Raw genomic sequence first — 18,525 nt, forward strand, 5'->3', positions numbered from 1 at the left:
TCGAGCTTTATCAAGTGAGTGCCCACTATCTTTTCATACACCACACAACCGAATACTTTAGTGCACGAGTAAGAATCTGATTCTCGATGTACATTGCATGTCGAATTGCCTCACCCCATAAGTAATTCAGAACGTCTATTAATTTTAACATACTCCGTGTTGTAACAACTCGGGTTTTCCACTTAATATGTTATATCCGTTTCCCGACCCGTTTTATGTTCGGGAAATTTTATTAATAAATCTTGCGCCTATCGAGTATTTATTATTTTTTTTAATTGTTTATTATATTTATTTATTATATATAAATTAAATTTTGAAAGATGTACACTTTTAACCCTAAAATATACATTAACCCTATTTTGTTTCACCTTAATAGTCTAGGGACTAATCTGCAAATCTGTCATATATTATTATATTAAACCCATCTACTTAACAACCCAAATCCGTAACCAAACCCTTATACAAGTACCTGTGACCCGTTTGTTTGCTTGATGCGTATATTTTTACTTAATCATAGAAATTGAATCATGGATACTATTTCACTTGCCAAATCGGCCTCACCGACAAAGGGAATTAGGAAACGAGATCAATTTTAGATACGTATTGATCTTATACTCAGTCCTACCTAACTCGTTTATCAAAATACATCATAATGAACACTACAACCCAATTAAACTTGCCTGCACGATCTGATAACCAGCGCCATCAATACCCTTATATCCAATTACATTCTAGTCGTCACAAAGTACCAGTTCTTAATCTTGTTAGTGCCGTCGGGTCAAACCTGTGGTTCACCATCAACTCTTCCACATACTAGGTAATTACAATATACACTGTGTTCGTTTTGAATCGTTTATCAGAAACCCTAACTTTATTTGAACGAGCATCAATCAGATTAACCGATTGATTTCGTTAGGGTTCTTGAGTTATTTGGGATATATGCGTCTTCATGTTTATTAAATCGTTTCAGACTTTAACCATCTTAACCTAGCCCATTGGCTAGGGTGATTGCGATCAATGGTTGAGCCGCTAGGGGGCGCGGGATCGAACCCATAGCCCATTCTTGTTTTTTTTTTTTGGTAATTTAGTATATTAATAAATTTAATTAATTAAAGTTATATTCTAGATATTAAAACCATATTAAAAAATCTGTATTTTACTAAAACCAACATTTAAACTAGTCGTTTTCCGAACCTTGGTTAAAACCATATATTTGTGTGTGTGTGTGTGTATATATATGTGTGTGTGTGTGTGTGTGTATTTTAGTTATTAAAATATATACAGGTTTTAATTTATATAAAGGGTTTTAATTTGGAATATATATTTAAAATTCATCTTATTATATTAAAATATAGTATAAATTCAAGTGTTTTATAAAAAGATTATACTTTATATAAATATTATTATTATTATTTATTATCTATTAGTTACAATACTAATTTAAAAAAAATCCTTATTAATAATAAACATATAATGCACGTATTTTTAGTTTAAAATAAACATTTAAAGCAATTCTCTTTATATAATCTATCCAAAATTTTATAAATTTTTATTTAAGTATTCTATCTATAGTTATAATTTTTCATAATCAAAATATATTATTTATTAAAGTAATAATAAATCTATGTAACTTTCGCAAGAACACACTCGATCATCAGATTCCCAAATCTCTATCTAGTTATAGATTTGTTATTCAAATTATATCCATTTTCCGCAATTATTGTTACTTAGGATTTCTCGTCAGTAATTCCCGAAGAGCATGGTTTACCGCTTTCTTATCTAAGCATTCTCGCTTTGCTTATTTGATAACATGAGTATCTCACTTTCCTTTTTACTTATTCTAAACCTTTTGGGGACATATGCGCATCTTATGATATTTATCTGTTATATAGTATCCACAACTTCAACTGTTAATCCTTGTGTGTTTATCAGTTTGATGTCTAACTTGCTATATGTTTAGTTGCTCTATTTTACCGCAGATTCCATCATAATCATTGTCGTAGTGGCCGACGTCTAAACGCATGACAATGGTTTCACTGACAACTCATTTTTGGTAACCAATGCCCGCATCTTATGATATTTATCTGTTATATAGTATCCACAACTTCAACTGTTAATCCTTGTGTGTTTATCGGTTTGATGCCTAACTTGCTATATGTTTAGTTTCTCTATTTTACCGCAGAATACATCATAATCATTGTCATAGTGGCCGATGTCCAAACGCATGACAATGGTTTCACCGACAACTCATTTTTGGTAACCAATGCCCAATTCACATGGTAACGGTTTAGCCCTTTCTTTATTATCTGTTTGAAGTGTGCACATGTTATGGCTTAGTTGTTATCTCACAGGAATAGTTTGTGTTTTCTCTTATATATTGTTATTGTAGTGTCAAAAACCTGTGTTTTACTCACTCAACTATGTGTTGACAAAATTGTTTCTATTTTATGCGCATATGCTGGTTATTATATGATTGAATGCAAGTTGGTGAAGACTTAGTAATGAACTTACTTTAGAAGAATTTTAATCAATATCATTGGAAATATAAATTTGTTTTTGTTGTATTTATGGATTATGTACTTCTTTGTATTTGATTATTTGAATATTTAATTAAATTTTTAATAGATATTGTCACCTTTAATTTTACGTGATAGTACCTTAAGAACTGTGACCAATCAGCTCACGCCCCGACATTTCGCCTTAGGTTGGGGTGTGACATGTGTCATCTCCAATAAGGTCCGGTTACTTCTTTCAACCACCCCATTTTGTTGAGGTGCATATGGTGTCGTTAGATGTATTTGAATGCCTTCCATGTTAGAAAATTGGTTGAACTTATGTGAGGTAAACTCTCTACCTCGGTCGATACGAAACGTCTTGATCTTTTTCCCAACATCCCTTACAACCAATTCCTTAAACTTATTGAATGCTTCAAACGCCTCATCTTTAGCTTTCAACAAATACGTCCAAACAATTCGTGAGTAATCATTAATTAAAACAAAAATGTACATATTACATGCTACTGTTGGAGGAGTAATCGGTCCAAACAGATCACCGTGCACAAGTTATAGGGCTCGAGTCACCCTAAAATCCAACGAGTTAGGAAAGCATGACCTCGTTTGCTTCCAGACCAAACACGATTCACATATCTTGTTTTCACGGGTAACGCCACGCATCCCTTAAACCATCTCCCTCCTAGCCATTACCTTAATAGATTCAAAGTTCAAGTGTTCAAGCCTAGCATGTCACAACCAACTTGTTTTTTCAATTCGGCTAAGTACACTAACCGGTTTATCAATCTTCAATCGTATGCGGTATTGCCGATTAGAGGAACGAGTCACTTTCATTAATAACCTACCTTGCCATCATGCATCGTAAGGTAGTTATATTTTATATGAATATCACACCCGTGTTCCAAGGCTTGACCGAGACTAATAATATATTGCTTCGAAGACTAGGTATAAAATAAACATCCGTAAGCAAATGATGTTCACCAGTTTTAGTCTCAAAAACGATCGACCCCTTAACGCTTATATCAATATAGGAGTCATCCCCAAACTTAACCATTCATGTGACATAATTGTTATGTTTAGAAAAGAAAAACTTGTTACCCGTCATGTGGTTACTTGAGCCGTTATCCAAATACCATTCATCACCATCTTTGGACTCATAGTTTCCGGTTATAACCTTTTTTTCATTTAAGAACACCGTTTCTTGAACACACTTCATAACCTTGAACCTTTTGTTTTTGGTTGGAGCACTTATGGACAAAGTGTCCAAACTCATCACATCGATATCATTGAACCTTTGAATGGTCTTGGGGTTTTCCCTTATGTTCACGGTTTTCCCAGTTGATGGCGTTTTCTTGATGACCACGGTTTTGGCCCGACCCGCGACCACCTCGTCCTCGCCCCTCCACATCCACGACCTCCACGAGTGGACTCACGATCATTGTACTACCTACTTGAGGATTCAGACGTATGAAACATAAGCTTACCTTGGGTTTCGAAATGCGTGTCTTCTTCCCGAATCCGCTCCTTGTATGCTTTAAAACTTCCCACCACATCTTTAAACCCAAAAGTTTTGAGATCCAAAGTTTGTTCAAGGGAGGCAACAATTTGACTAAATTTACTTCGGGGTAGACTTGAAAGGACTTCTTGACCATCTTAGTTTCCTCGATCACTTCTTCTAAACTCGCTGCCTTCGATGTCGTACATGAGAGTTTCGACACAAACTCATCAATGGTCTCTGTCTCTTTCATCCTTAGACCATCAAAGTCGGTCATGAGGGTTTGCAATCTTGCCTGCTCATCCCCCAGATTACGTGTCTTAATTGCGTTAAAAATCTCGTTGACCGACTCAAGATTACCTACTTGCATAATTGTTGCTTCCGGGATCGACTGATAAGTCAACGCAGTCGCGATGCTATTTTTATCATTATCAGTTGCACCCGGGTCAATGGTATCCCAAACCTTGTGCAAGTTCAAGAGTACCTTCATTCGAATAGCCCATATCGTGTAATTAGTAGAGGTAAGCATGGGACTTTGGAACACATTCGGTTCCCGCTCCCCGCTTCCACCGCTCGTCTTCACATCCTTATCACCCATCGTTCATCGTAAAACCGTAACCACGAAAAAAATCAATCAACCTTTAGTTGAACGAAGGAAAAAAGAGAATTAAAACAAACATGTTTATTTTTTTTCTTCTGTATCGCAGAGAAAAATAGAAGGATCCAAATAAAAGATTCAACACCTCTGACTTCTTTTACAAGCAAGAATCACATATCTGTATACAATAATTGCGTGGAGTATGTGAACAATTTGATAAGAAATTCCAACAATTATCCTACACTAGGCATCATATGGCGCGTTGTGCCGAGCTGATAAAAACTATGTGTTGTTGCAGAGCATCGACACGATATTACTCAGTATCAATTTATGCACCGAAACTAGAAAAAATAATTTCAACAACCAAACTCGCCGCCAAGCAAAAAATCCTTGGTTGCGACTGAGAACCGACATGAATTTGGTCGGAATCGAAAGTGATGTCATAAAAAAATACAGCGGCTAACTAAAAGATAATAATAACTAACATAATGCAGTTGGTAAAACTCGGACGTTGGTCACACCCGAACGTTGTCAGTCCCGGGTGTTCAGACGGTGATACCGTTTACGTGAATTCGGTCAGCTCCCGATGGAGCTAAACATAATTGAAATCGTAAGTGGTTAAACAAATGGTTTTTATCTAAGAAAGATTAAACAAAAACAAATGATTTTTGCTGGAAAAATTAAAAGTGACAACTAAAAGACTCGATCCCAGGAGGTTTTAAAAGAAAAATTGTTTGCCATCCTAACTATAACCTTCAATGTAACATATCATTTTTTTAATAGTCAAGTATTGTTTCTTTTGTAGTGTACTCAAAGTAAATTTTATGACACCATCATTCAATAATTATTTTATATATATAATGGGTTCTTATTACTATAATTCTTATTTTATGTTTTGTAATTAAAATAAAAGAAAATATATTTTACTTCACGGTTTAAACAAAACCATATATTTGGTTTTTTGGATTTCGCCATGACCACTAAAATTGGAGTTTTGTTTGGTGGGTTTTGTGTGGACGACAAGCCAACAAACATATTTATAGGTTTTGTTTTTCGTTGGTGAGTTGTATTCTGCCAACCTTAAGTCACACGCAAGAAAGATTAAGAACATATTTTTGGTGTATTCCTCTTGTCAACAACAGAGAGGAAGAAAAATAAGTTTGGTGTTCATTCTTTTGGTGTTTTGAATATAAGAGACGCTCTAGAGACCAGTAGTTTCTCGTTGGTGTTACCTCCTTTTCTTAATTTGTTTCTATATAATTGATGCTAGTTTGTGCCAAGTATATGATGATTTGTGTATGCCTCTAGTTATATCTAGAGAAGAATTTGTATTGCTATTATTGGCCTGGTGATAGTGAATTTGAACCGGCTCTAGTAGCCTCGTGGTTTTTACTCTCGCCTAGATAGATTTTCCATGCTAAAATTTTGTGCCCCTTGTTATCCCTTTTTACGTTTTAATACCCTATTTGTTTGTATCCTCATTGGTTCATTCGGATCAGGAAAAAGTATAGCCAAACGAAGACTAATTCCGCATCTTTTTGTATATTGTTTGTGACTAGGTGGTCGTTTTTCCCAGCAGAGTGGTATTAGAGCTTCGGCTCTTGTTCTTGGGTTAAGACTTGTTTGAACGATGGAGGCTAATATAAGTAGGACTCTGAATTTCAATGGTTATAATTATCATGTTTGGTAAGACAAGATGGAAGATCTTCTTTTTATAAAGGATTTTAATTTGCATGTGTTTAGTACAGATAGACCAGAACATTAAACCGATGAGGAGTGGAATATTTTGCATAGGAAGGTTTATGGATATATTTAGCAATGGGTTGATGATAATGTTTTAAACCATATTAGCGGGGAGTCTCATGCTCGCACTCTATGGATCAAGCTTGAAGAGTTGTATGTTCGGAAGACCGAGAACAATAAATTGCTCTTTAAAACATTTGATAAACTTAAAATACATGCTACTGATCATTTGAATATTTTTCATGGTGTTATTAATCATCTTGCTGGTATGGGTATTAAGTTTGAAGACGAGATACGAGGTTTGTGGCTTCTTAATACATTACCGGATTCTTGGGAGACTTTTAGGACATCGTTGTTCAACTTCACAACAAACGGTATTATTACTATGGAATTGGATAAAGATAGTATTATAAATGAAGAGCTGAAAATAAAGTCACAAGGTTCCTCTTCACATTCAGATGCCTTAATTACCGAAAGCCGGGGGAGAAGCCATACTAGAGGTCCGAGTAATAGAGCGAAGCATCGCATCAAATCTAAAGGGAAGTTTGATGATTTTGAGTGCTATCATTATGGAAGGAAATGGCACACAATAAAATATTGCAAACAATTGAAAAAGGAGAACAAGAAGGCTAATTACAACAATAAAAAGAACAACCATAAGAAGGACGGCGATGATGAAGGTACTTTTGAAAAGTAACACAACCACTGAAGAGTTACATATTTGTTGTGATTATGATAGGGTGAACATTGCACGTGATGATTCGAGTTGTGTCATTGACAGTGGTGCTACTTGTCATGTGACATCGCAAAGGTATTTTTATTCATCTTATACTTCTGGTGATTTTGGGAATGTCAAGATGGGTAACTGTGGGCTATCAAACATCCTTGGTGTTGGGGATGTTTGCTTGAAGTTTAATACTGGGATGGATTTGGTTTTACACAATGTAAAACCTATTCCAGATATTAGACTTAATTTGATCTCCGCGTGCACATTAGATATGATGGTTTCCACAATACCTTTGGTGGTGGAATTTGGAAACTCACTTGTGGTTCGTTGATTGTGGCAAGAAGTAAAAGAATTTCAAAGTTATATATGGCACATCCAAAGATTTCCAGAGACTCGGTTCATTCATTGGTGAATTTTGATGTGACCGGTCTATGGCACAAGAGACTTGCTCATGTGAGTGAAAAAGGGATGTCTATAATATTGAAGAAACATGCCTTGTCCGGTATGAAAGATGTTTATTTAAAGAAGTGTTTTCATTGTATGAATGGCAAGAAAAAGAGAGTTTTTTTTCGTGGTCATCTGCGTCATAGAAAAGAAAGTATACTTGACTTGGTGCATTCAGATGTATGTGGTCCTATGAAGACTAGAACACTTGGAGGCTGCTTATATTATGTCACATTTATAGATGATCATTCGAGGAAGGTATGGATTTATACTTTGAAGTATAAAGATCAGGTATTTGATGTGTATAAGCAGTTTCATGCCTTACTTGAGAAACAAACTGGGAAGAAACTCAAGTTTGTTCGAATAGACAATGGAGGTGAATATATTGTTCCTTCCAATGCTCATTATAGATAGATAGGTATTCGACACCAAAGACCACCACCAAAGACACCATAGTTGAATGGTTTAGCAAACGGGTGAATAGAACATTGGTTGAAAGGTTTAAATGTTTGCCAGACTTGCCTAATTCCTTTTGGGGTGAAGCTTTACATACACCGGTACATGTTATTAATCTTACTCCTTGTATTCTTTTGCATAATGATGTTCCAGACAAGGTTTGGAGTGGAAAAGATTTATCATATCATCATTTGCGGGTCTTTGGATGCAAAGGATTTGTGCATATTCCCAGAGATGAAAGATCAAAGCTTGATATGAAGTCCAGACAATGTATATTCCTTGGTTGTGGGCAAAAAGAGTATGAATACATGCTATATGATATGGTTTCAAATAAGCTTGTAAGAAGTCATGATGTTGTGTTTGTGGAAGATCAGAGTTTGAAAGATATTTAGAAGACACAAGTAGTTCCTCAGTATACTGATGATCTCATTAATTTGGATCCTCTTCCTACTTAGCATTTTGAGCCACATCACGAAGATGGTATTCAAAATGATAACTACATGGTACAGATAATGTTGATAATCAAGAGCAGGTGGAGTTGGATGAGGATATTCATCCTGAGTTACCAGTATATATGCATGATTTTGACCCACTCAGGCGGTCAACCTTCTGCACGTTATTCTACTAGTGAGTATTTTTTACTCACTTATGGGGGAGAGCCCGAATGTTATAAAGAGGCCATAGAAGATAAACATAAAAGAGAGTGGGTTAAAGCCATGCAACATGAGATGGATTCCTTGTATGAGAACAATACCTTTGATTTTGTGAAGTTGCCTTAGGGAAAAAGAGCTTTGAAGAATAAGTGGGCCTACAAAGTGAATACTGAAGAACATACCTCACGACCTAGGTATATGGCAAGACTTGTAGTCAAGGGGTTCAGTAAAAGAAAGGGTATTGATATTGATTAGGTTTTTTCTCCAGTTGTGAAGATGAGTTCCAATAGAGTGATTATTGGTTTAGCAGCTAGTCTTGATCTTGAGGTTGAGCAAATGGATGTCAAGACAACATTCCTTCACAGTGATCTGGATAAAGAAATCTATATGGAGCAACCTAACGGTTTTCTGGTTAAGGGTAAAGAATATTATGTTTGTAAACTTCAGAAAAGTCTTTATGGGTTAAAGCAAGCATTGAGACAGTGGTACAAGAAATTTGAGTTAGTTATGGGGGAAGCAAAGCTACCGAAAGACTGCGTCGGATCACTGTGTTTTCTTCAAGAGGTTTGGTGATGATGATTTCATCATATTGTTGCATAATGTTGATGATATGTTGATTTTGGCAAAAATGCAGAAAGAATTGTCCAGTTGAAGAAAGAATTAAGCAAGTCATTTTCGGTGAAAGACTTTGGTCCAGCTAAGAATATTCTTGTGATTCAGATTACTAGAGATAGAGCTTCAAAGAATTTGCACATGTCACAAGAGATATACATTGAAAAGGTGCTTAGCGTATTCAAGATGTCCAAAGTTAATGTGGTTTGAAATAAAAGTTTATTAATCTAGGCAGTTAACTAAAAAAGATTTCCCTACTTCTAAGAAAGAGATTGAAGAGATTGAGGGTGTTCCATATGCATCAGCGGTTGGAAGCTTGATGTATGCAATTGTATGTACACGACCTAATATTATTCATGCAGTTGGTGTTGTTAGTCGGTTCTTGTCAAATCCAGGTAAGAAGCATTGGGAAGCAGTTAAGTGGATCCTTAGATATCTACGTGGTACCTCCAAATTGGGTATAACATTTGGAAATGTTGGTTACATGGATTTTGATATGGCAAGAAACAAGGACAACATGATGTTATTTGCGGGCGGAGCCGTGTCATGGCAGTCAAGACTGCAAAAGTATGTTGCTTTGTCTACTACCGAGGCAGAATATATGGCAGCAATAAAAGCATACAAAGAATTATTGTGGTTGAAAAGATTTATGCGAGTGTTTGGCTTTATACAACAACGCTACATGGTTGTTTGTTATAATCAAAGTGCTATTCACCTTGCTAAGAACTTTATGTGTCATAGAAGAACAAAACATGTTGATATGAGGTATCAATGGACTAGAGATGCAATTGAAGACAAGTTGTTTGAACTTGATAAAGTTCACACCGATGGTAATTGTTCCGATATTTTAACCAAAGCTTTGGTAAGGGAGAAACTGAACATATGTTGTTCGCTCGCCGAAGTGGTAAGCTCTTTCTTATAGACAAAAAGGGGGAGCTTTGTTGGGGTTTTTCCCCGTGAGAAAGCCCAACAATTATCCTACATGGGTTTTTAATACTATAATTATTATTTTGTTTTTATTAAGAAAAGAAAAGAAAAGAAAATATATTTTACTTCACGGTTTAAAAAAACCATATATTTGGTTTTTCGGATTTTGGCCATGACCGCTAAAATTGGAGTTTTGTTTGGTGGGCTTTGTGTGGACGACAAGCAACAACAAACATATTTATAGGTTTTGTTTTTCGTTGGTGAGTTGTATCCTGCCGACCTTATTTCACATGCAAGAAAGATAGAACATATTTTTGGGGCATTCCTCTCTTCAACAACAAAGACGAAGAAAAGAAGTTTGGTGTTCTTTTTTTGGTGTTTTGAATATAAGAGACGTTCCAGAGACCGGTAGTTTCTCGTTGGTGTTACCTCTTATTCACTTATTTGATTCCATATACTTTATGTTAGTTTGTTCCAAATATATGATGATTTGTGTATACCTCTAGTTTTATCTAGAGAAGATTTCGTATTGCTATTATTCGCCGGGTGATAGTGAATTTAAAGAAGCTCTATGGTGTTTACTCTCACTTTGAAAGGTTTTCATGCTAAAATTTGGTGTCCCTTGTTACGTTTAAATACCCTGTTTGTTTGCATCCTCGTTAGTTTATTCGGTTCGGGAAAAAATTTAGCTAAACGAAGATTAATTCTGCATCTTATTGTATACTGTTTGTGGCTAGATGGTCGTTTTTCCGCACACAATTCAATATAAAATTCTTTTAAGCAGCTCCCTTCTTTTGTGAAAAAAAAAATTCCGATTTAATACACAAACTAGATCCTGGGTCTTCAAGATCGCTAGTCTTCAATTGCTCCACGCCGATCAAGACTTTAATCAAACACGCTTTAGAACAGAAATCGGCGGATGAGAGCTTAACAGTTTTATTCGATGCAAAACATATGAACCAATAAAACAAAAGGAATTAAACCACAATGTTTTATTCTTTTCCTCTTTTCTTAATTCCTCAAAACAAACTCAACCAAAAAAAAAAGACAACTTGTTCGAGTTACTAGAACTTCCGATTCCGGTAGAGAAAAACTCAATTATAACTTTCTTTTACTTTTTGACATATTTTTTCTCTAACTAGCCGGTCAAGAGCTACATACAAAGATGATGGAATTTATTTTTCTTTTGCCTAATCACAAAACAATAAACCGAAAGCAAACAAGTAGCAACGATCGAACCTTTATTCTCTCTCTCGACTTGATCGATCTATTTCAAGAGCTTAACCGGCTCTGATAGTAATTCAATAATGAATTGATAATGGAAACACAAACGAGCACACGATATTTAAGTAAACTACTTGTATTATTATAATCAAGAAACTAGCTCAAAACTTGAATATAATAATTAATCTCATAATACAATAACCCTAATCATGGCTATGTATTTATAGATTGACCATAACTTAGCCAACAAGTAATTGCTATATATAAAACCCAATTGTATTCTCATAAACTCATTACATCATTAATTAATTATATAGGCTCAATAGGTCTGACCCGGTCACCGACCCGTGATGGGCCTTATAAGATGGAAATTACCAACAAAAAATTAGTATTTCAACTTATACTAAAAGCCTATACTCCCAAATCTTACGTATTATGTTATTTTTCCGAGTTATATTTATTGAAGTTAGGATATGTTATTTGGTTATGTAACTGATTTTTCTAGTAATGAAGGCTTTTGCGATTTTTAGTTTACTGAATATTTAGCTTCATAATTATCGATCGATATATAGTTACATACCTCGCCAGGTAAGTCCTTGGAGATGACCCATCTGTCCAAAAGCATGTTGGATGAAACTTTTTCCATCAAGAATTTATGGGAAAAGTTCTTGGCATCATATAGGATTTTCTCTCCCGGAAAAAGCACTTGAGAAGCTCGATATAGATTAAACATCACCGTTACAGTTTCTTTTGATTGCCCAGGATAACATACAAATTGTCCATTCTCCTCAAAGTATCGAAACACATCTGTCATAACATAAAAAATTTAATGGTGTCGTATATTTGTTATATAATTAGATATCTTATGTTATATAATTAGCTAACCAGCAGACACTGCATAACCATTAGTTCTTAGAACCCGAAAAGCCATAGCGGTGTCATCAATATCTGGTACATTGCAGTTTCTGGCAAACCCAATTCCTTTTTCATCCCAATATCTTCAGAAATTCATCATGTTCTATTAGTAATTTATCGTTTGAGTTTCAGTATATGTATATTATATACACACCTGTATATATAAGCAATACACATTTCTATCTCGGAAAGAAAGTAGCGTGCGATTCCTAGGCGTTGCAGGCGATCGATGAGCCAAATTCTTTCAAACATATCGAGAGGATAAAAGTTTGGGACTGCTAAATGGAATATCGTTTAATAACATGGAAATAGGTGAGTATTAATAACATTTTGTACGTAATTAATTAATTAACTTATATGATCAATTTATTAACTTCACGTGTAATTATAGCTTAGATCGAAGAATTTGTAAGCTTCATACGATAAGGAGCTGTATATATATGTGTGTACTATTGTATTATTTGAAGGACAGAAAGGCGTTAGCTAGTTAACAAATATACCCATTTAACACGTGTGTGTATGTATATAAATGTTTATATAGCAATAGCATATATAATCGATTCATATTAAAGATAAAAAACAATACTTAATATGATTTAAATAAAAAAAATATATGATGTATAAAAAGTGATCGGAATTTAAAAAAAGTGAGGGAACTTGCATATGCTAAGAAAATTTAGCCTTGATATGTTTTATGTTCTTCTCGTGAATATATTACCTCCTCCATTGAATTTTGCCACTGTATCGACTAAATATGAAAGACAGTTTTGGTCTTTAGTTTGCATGAATGCAAAAGCAGTTGCCGATGGAGAGCCCATGAAGGAACCATTTTTTGATTGAAGTTTTAGAAGCTTCCCCCATTCCAAATCTTGTATCCCTTCTAAGCTATGAAGTAAGATAGTTGGAATCATGTGAAATATGTCTTTTGGTATCCTTTCAATGACAAAACAAACAGCAACAAATAGTTATTTTTATTTCAGGTATATAAAATATGAAAAATTGAAGTTTGACTAACTTTCTGAGCTTCACATCTCGTCTTGCATATATTTCTTTCAAAACGGGAGAGTCGTTTGGCATTGTGATCTCTAGTTTCTGGGCGTGTTCAAGTAAACGTAGAAACAATAATTCAAAACCAGGTGTCATGTGTTCTTCCATCTCGTCTCCAAGCTTGTTTATGTTTTCTTCCACAAATTTCATTCCTGTATATATGAAAGTGTTTTCTTAAGCTTCAGTTTCGTCCCAACATTTTCAGTGTGAATAGATGAAATTACCACTTTGACTTAACGGCATCGTTAGGTCGGTTAGTTATAGGGATCAAAAGTGTTACAAAATGAATGCGGGCAACCGAAAGTGTTACAAGTTTGAAAGTTAATTGGTAATCAAATGTCAGCTTTTTATACCACTTTCATAAAAAAATATTAAAAAATTATACATGAATAGTGTATTCACAAATTTCCAAAGTTCACTTAACATTTTTTCACTCTTATACTCACAACCACTTATTATTCACAACCACTTATACTCACAATTAATTAAAGGATCTCATTACAACAGAGAGATAAATAAGCAGACAATAAGGTGCGATGCCACCCTCTTTTAACTGGCAAAACCGATTTTACTGAAAACAATGTTGTGTTTCTTTTAGTTGTCTAGTAACATATGCAAATATATATAGACGTTGTGATATGTCATACATACCAATTGCCAATATTTGAACATAATGGGTCAATATTGACAATTATGGCCTAATGGGATATACATGATAGTATTTGAGTTATATTAGGTCGTAACAAGTTCTAACGAGCCAGAATATTATTTATGGCTATGTATGACAATCGCTAACCAATATTGGCCTTAACAAACCATTGAAGTTCTTATTGGCCACTTTCAATCAATGTTTACCACCGTTGACCATTATTAACTTTCATTAATCAAATTTGCCTCAAATTGATCATAATTGGAGACTACGAATCATGATCAACCCTAACTACTCCATATTGATCTTATTTGACGCTATTTCAATTTACTTGCCCGCGGTTGACTTTAATAACCCAAATTGACTGCAATCGACCCTAGACCCTAGTTGTCCTTATTAACCCAACAAGCACCAATTACCCTTATTAACCCAACAAGATTTATTTGTGTGAGGGGGTTTTGAATTTTTTTTATTTTTTTATGAAACATGCGTTTTTCTATATATTTTTATCATAATGTTGTTTTTTATAGTTCTAGTATCGTAATAAATGTGACCAAACCTAACCAAATTTCTATCAACTCACAGCCGCAACCCTCAAATTTTACAGACCGGATAAACATCGTTTTAAGTATGTTATTTTGCATCGTAAGCTATGCGGGCTTTTTTTTATTGTTTCGATTCGAGTGTCATATTAACATAACCGAAACCGGGCATTGCGTTTGTGATTTTTGAAGATCTAATTTAAAGATAAGCCAAATTTAAAACAGGTTTACAAAAATCGTTGTTGACAAAGGTCTGCGTTAATTTGCTATGAACATTGCTATGGAATTTGGAAAACTAGTTTTAAATTTCTTTATTTTTTCGGCTACCCAATTTGCAACGAATTGATGTTAATACTTATTTTATTATTTCTTATTTTCTAAAATTTGCTACGAATTTCGCTACGGATTTTAACAAACTTTATTTTAAGAGGTTCTTAGCAATTATTTTCTTGATTTTGCAACGGATTTTGCTACCAATTTCTTGAAATCATTTTTATGATACGTATTTTCTCAAGTTTGCTACGGATTTTGCTATCAATTTTATGAAGTTAGTTTTATAATACTTGTTTTCTCAAGTTTGCTACGGATTTTGCTACCGTTTTTATGAAATCATTTTTATAATATTTATTTTCTCAAGTTTGCTATGGATTTTGCTACCGTTTTTATAAAGTCATTTTTATAATACTTATTTTCTCAAGTTTGCTATGGATTTTGCTACGAATGTTTTTTTGCTACGGAATATTCATAGCAAAATTGTAGCAAAATGTGTAATTAGCTAATCCATAGCTAATTCGTAGCAAAACTTGCAACGAATTTTTTTTGTAGCAAAAATCCGTGGCAAATGCCTGTTTATGTAGTAGTGCAACCACTAATAATTCACATCTTATAATTTACAAAACCGACTCCTATAAAAATATTTATAGGGAATGAATTGTGAATACTCATTAATTGGGTTAAAAAAGAAGAAAAGGCAAATAAAACAATCCCCAAATCCAATCTGAATAATTAACCTTCTTTTTCACTGCCTGAATCACCCCACGCCACCTAATTTACCATTTAAGTCTAGCTTGTATGCTATTTAGAGTAGTTCCATCTATTAAATAAAGACATAAAGTAGTCGTTCCTGCATATTTGTATTTCACTTTGTTACTTGACCCGCAAAACAAAAGCTGGAAACCACCCTCGTCTCCCTTTCGAAACAAGACTAACGAGTTGTTACAGTACAACTTGAATGTGTAACGTAACTACTTATTACACATGTTTTGATAGTCAATTCATGTAAAAAAAAGGAAATTAAAAACATTCTCTAGTAAATGTAAGTTAACTACAATACATATAAAAAATTGAATAAAGAAACTAACAAAAAAATAAGACGCTGTAAATCATATGGAAATTAAGATCAAGGGGTTATTTAGGGTTTTACCTTTTTTGCATTTGTTAGGATGAATGTTCCAAGAAGTTAGTGTGATAACACAAGCCAATGTGTTGAGAAGCCTATCAAAAGCCGAAAACATCAAGGGTTCGCCCCATGAGCCATCTGGAAGCTGATGGTTAACAACCCATTGTAAACTTGATGGGAACTGAGGGCCACCACTATCTCCGTTAACATCTTTTATGAGTGCAACCCAAGCTGTATCGTAAGCTGACGGAGTTATTGCACCATCATCGAGTGAACCAACAATTGATTTAATTGCTTCAACATACTCCTTGATCTTGTTAGTAAGAAGAAAGATGTTATAAACCAAACCAAAATGAAGTAAATGCAACTCTTAATATATGTGTTTTCCTTGAATGACAAATGACCGATTCATTCATTAACCAGATTAATCATCGAAAATCAGGAGACGTCCATAAGGCATTTTTAAAAAAATTTAAATTCTTAATATCTAACTATTTATATAATTTTCTACCAAAAAATCCTATGTGTCGCTCTCACGTCGCTCCCCACCCCTTCTAGAGCTACCAGATTACTTGATTTGTAAATGTAACACTCTCATTGATTTAGCCTGGTTTTAACCCATTTCTTTACACAGGTCATAACATCTCAACTACCCACATAACCCTTTTATCTTTCTTTTTACTTGTGAAACCCGATAGCATCACAACTTCATTGTTCGCTTTCAATACATCTCCCCTTCTTTATTCTCAACCTCTAGATCAATAATCATGCTCCCGTGTTCTCTTCTTGGTATAACTCTAAATTTTTCACCTCTTTCTAAACCCTAACTTACACTGCCTTCACCCTCTAAATCCTTAAATAATCTTATTTTTGGCCATGAATTCGTCGTGATGTTTTTCACCTTCGTCCATCTGATGTTTCTAAATCCACCCATGTTGTGGACTTAAACCAAATTTTGGAGTGTGTTGAGCCCAATTTCGTTGGTATCATCTGCTCATGGTTGTTCACACAAGGTTTGATGTTTATCCGAATCCGATTTGATGTTTTATTCAATCATACATAATCTGAATCTGAAATGTGTTTCTCAGTTGGAGCCAAAAACCATAATCAATACGCTTCTCTTTGCTCTGATCATCGCCGAGTTGCTTACAGTCAAACCTCCTTCAGTCGCGGATCATTCCAAATCAAAGGTTTTTTCACCTCACTCTCCAATGCTTTAATGGATTTCTAACCAGTGAAATCTAATCTTTGCTTTGATGTTCATCGTCCAGGCATCACGGATTTAATTTAATTTAATTTAGGTTTTAATCCGTTTTCACTCTAGATTATTATAACTTTTAGGTCAAATTTTAACCATAGGTGGATCAGCAAACTATCTTTTACATTAACAAGGGTTGTGATAGGGAACACTCGCATTGCAACGGATTTATCCAAATTGTAGTTTAATCTGTGAATTTGTGTATTATTTGTTTGTTACTTTGTTCGTGCATGTTTATAGAAAGAAAAAGGGATACCATAAGGATGCTTATCTCCGGTGGTATTGCTAACCCTGATGCAAGATACATATTGTTGTCTTATATGCAATTAGGTACCCAATAATTCTCCTAAATAAATATCTTAAATGATTTTTAATCATGTAACATACTTGAAAGCCTTTGTAATTTTACTTCATAGTGGTATAAGTTTTGTTATACTTTGGATTGTAATGCCATATTTCCTCCCATTAGTGATTAAACATAACGTGTTCGACCCATTAGAGAGAAAACATAACGTGATTCGAATAGATAAAACATTATTTATATGCAAGATCTTAATTACTTATCAAAAAAAGCTTAACATTTGTACAGATCTACGATATGAATAACATGATTGTTTAGATTAATAATTATATAATTGATTACTTTTTTATTGCACAGGTGATGAGCCTTAAGAGTTTGTAATCATACATATTTGTTTTTGAAATTGGTGGAATAATCTTGATTCTTGATTTTGGCAGTGGCGAATTTGCTGTTTCTTGAATCATCAGCAGGAGTTGGGTATTCGTATACAATCACAACGATGATAATCCTTTGTTAAGTATTCGCATACGGCTCTAGGTATATTTTCATGTTTTTTTTGTTAATCAGCAGTGTCATATGTACAACCTTAGACTCGACTGTATTTTCTCTTGCTATTACAGGTGACCAAAGTAGAAAAAATATAAACAGACATCCAAACTCTATCTTTAAGGATAAGACGGTTGCTGAGCTTGGTTGTAGAAACGAAAGGATATCCATAGCCATTGCTGACATATGGTTACCCTCACAGGTCATGGTTATTCTTATCCCTTAAGCTTATATTGGTTTGTTTGGAGTGAACTTCTATTACTAAATGAAATAAGTTTTTAAATAATATGTTTTACAGGTTTATGGGCTTGATATAAATCCAGAAGCAATAAAGATTTCATGGATGAATTTGTATCTAAATGCATTTGATGAGAATGGACGACCTGTTTATGACCATGAGAACAAAACTTTACTTGATAGGGTAGAGTTTTATAAATCTGATATAGTATCTTACCGCAGAGATAATCATATAGAGGTTG

The 18,525-nt window shown here is 34.3% G+C and overlaps 1 protein-coding gene across 1 annotated transcript in view; it reads right to left on the bottom strand.

The window, feature by feature from the left end:
• The window catches only part of LOC143559328 (ent-copalyl diphosphate synthase 1-like), a 36,679-nt gene extending 19,804 nt beyond the window's left edge, over positions 1 to 16,875 (bottom strand). The window contains exons 1-7 of the mRNA XM_077047934.1: positions 16,774 to 16,875; positions 15,966 to 16,308; positions 13,320 to 13,503; positions 13,023 to 13,237; positions 12,459 to 12,579; positions 12,275 to 12,387; positions 11,970 to 12,196 (exon numbers count right to left, since the gene is read on the bottom strand). Of these exons, the coding sequence (XP_076904049.1) occupies positions 11,970 to 12,196; positions 12,275 to 12,387; positions 12,459 to 12,579; positions 13,023 to 13,237; positions 13,320 to 13,503; positions 15,966 to 16,308; positions 16,774 to 16,875 (1,305 nt within the window). The remainder of the gene's footprint in view (positions 1 to 11,969; positions 12,197 to 12,274; positions 12,388 to 12,458; positions 12,580 to 13,022; positions 13,238 to 13,319; positions 13,504 to 15,965; positions 16,309 to 16,773) is intronic.
• Positions 16,876 to 18,525: the final 1,650 nt, after the last annotated feature.

This window comes from Bidens hawaiensis, unplaced genomic scaffold (assembly GCF_021521415.1).
Source record: "Bidens hawaiensis isolate Kalapana, Puna unplaced genomic scaffold, B.hawaiensis_p1.1 tig00019809_1, whole genome shotgun sequence".
NCBI classification, from domain to species: Eukaryota; Viridiplantae; Streptophyta; class Magnoliopsida; order Asterales; family Asteraceae; genus Bidens; species Bidens hawaiensis.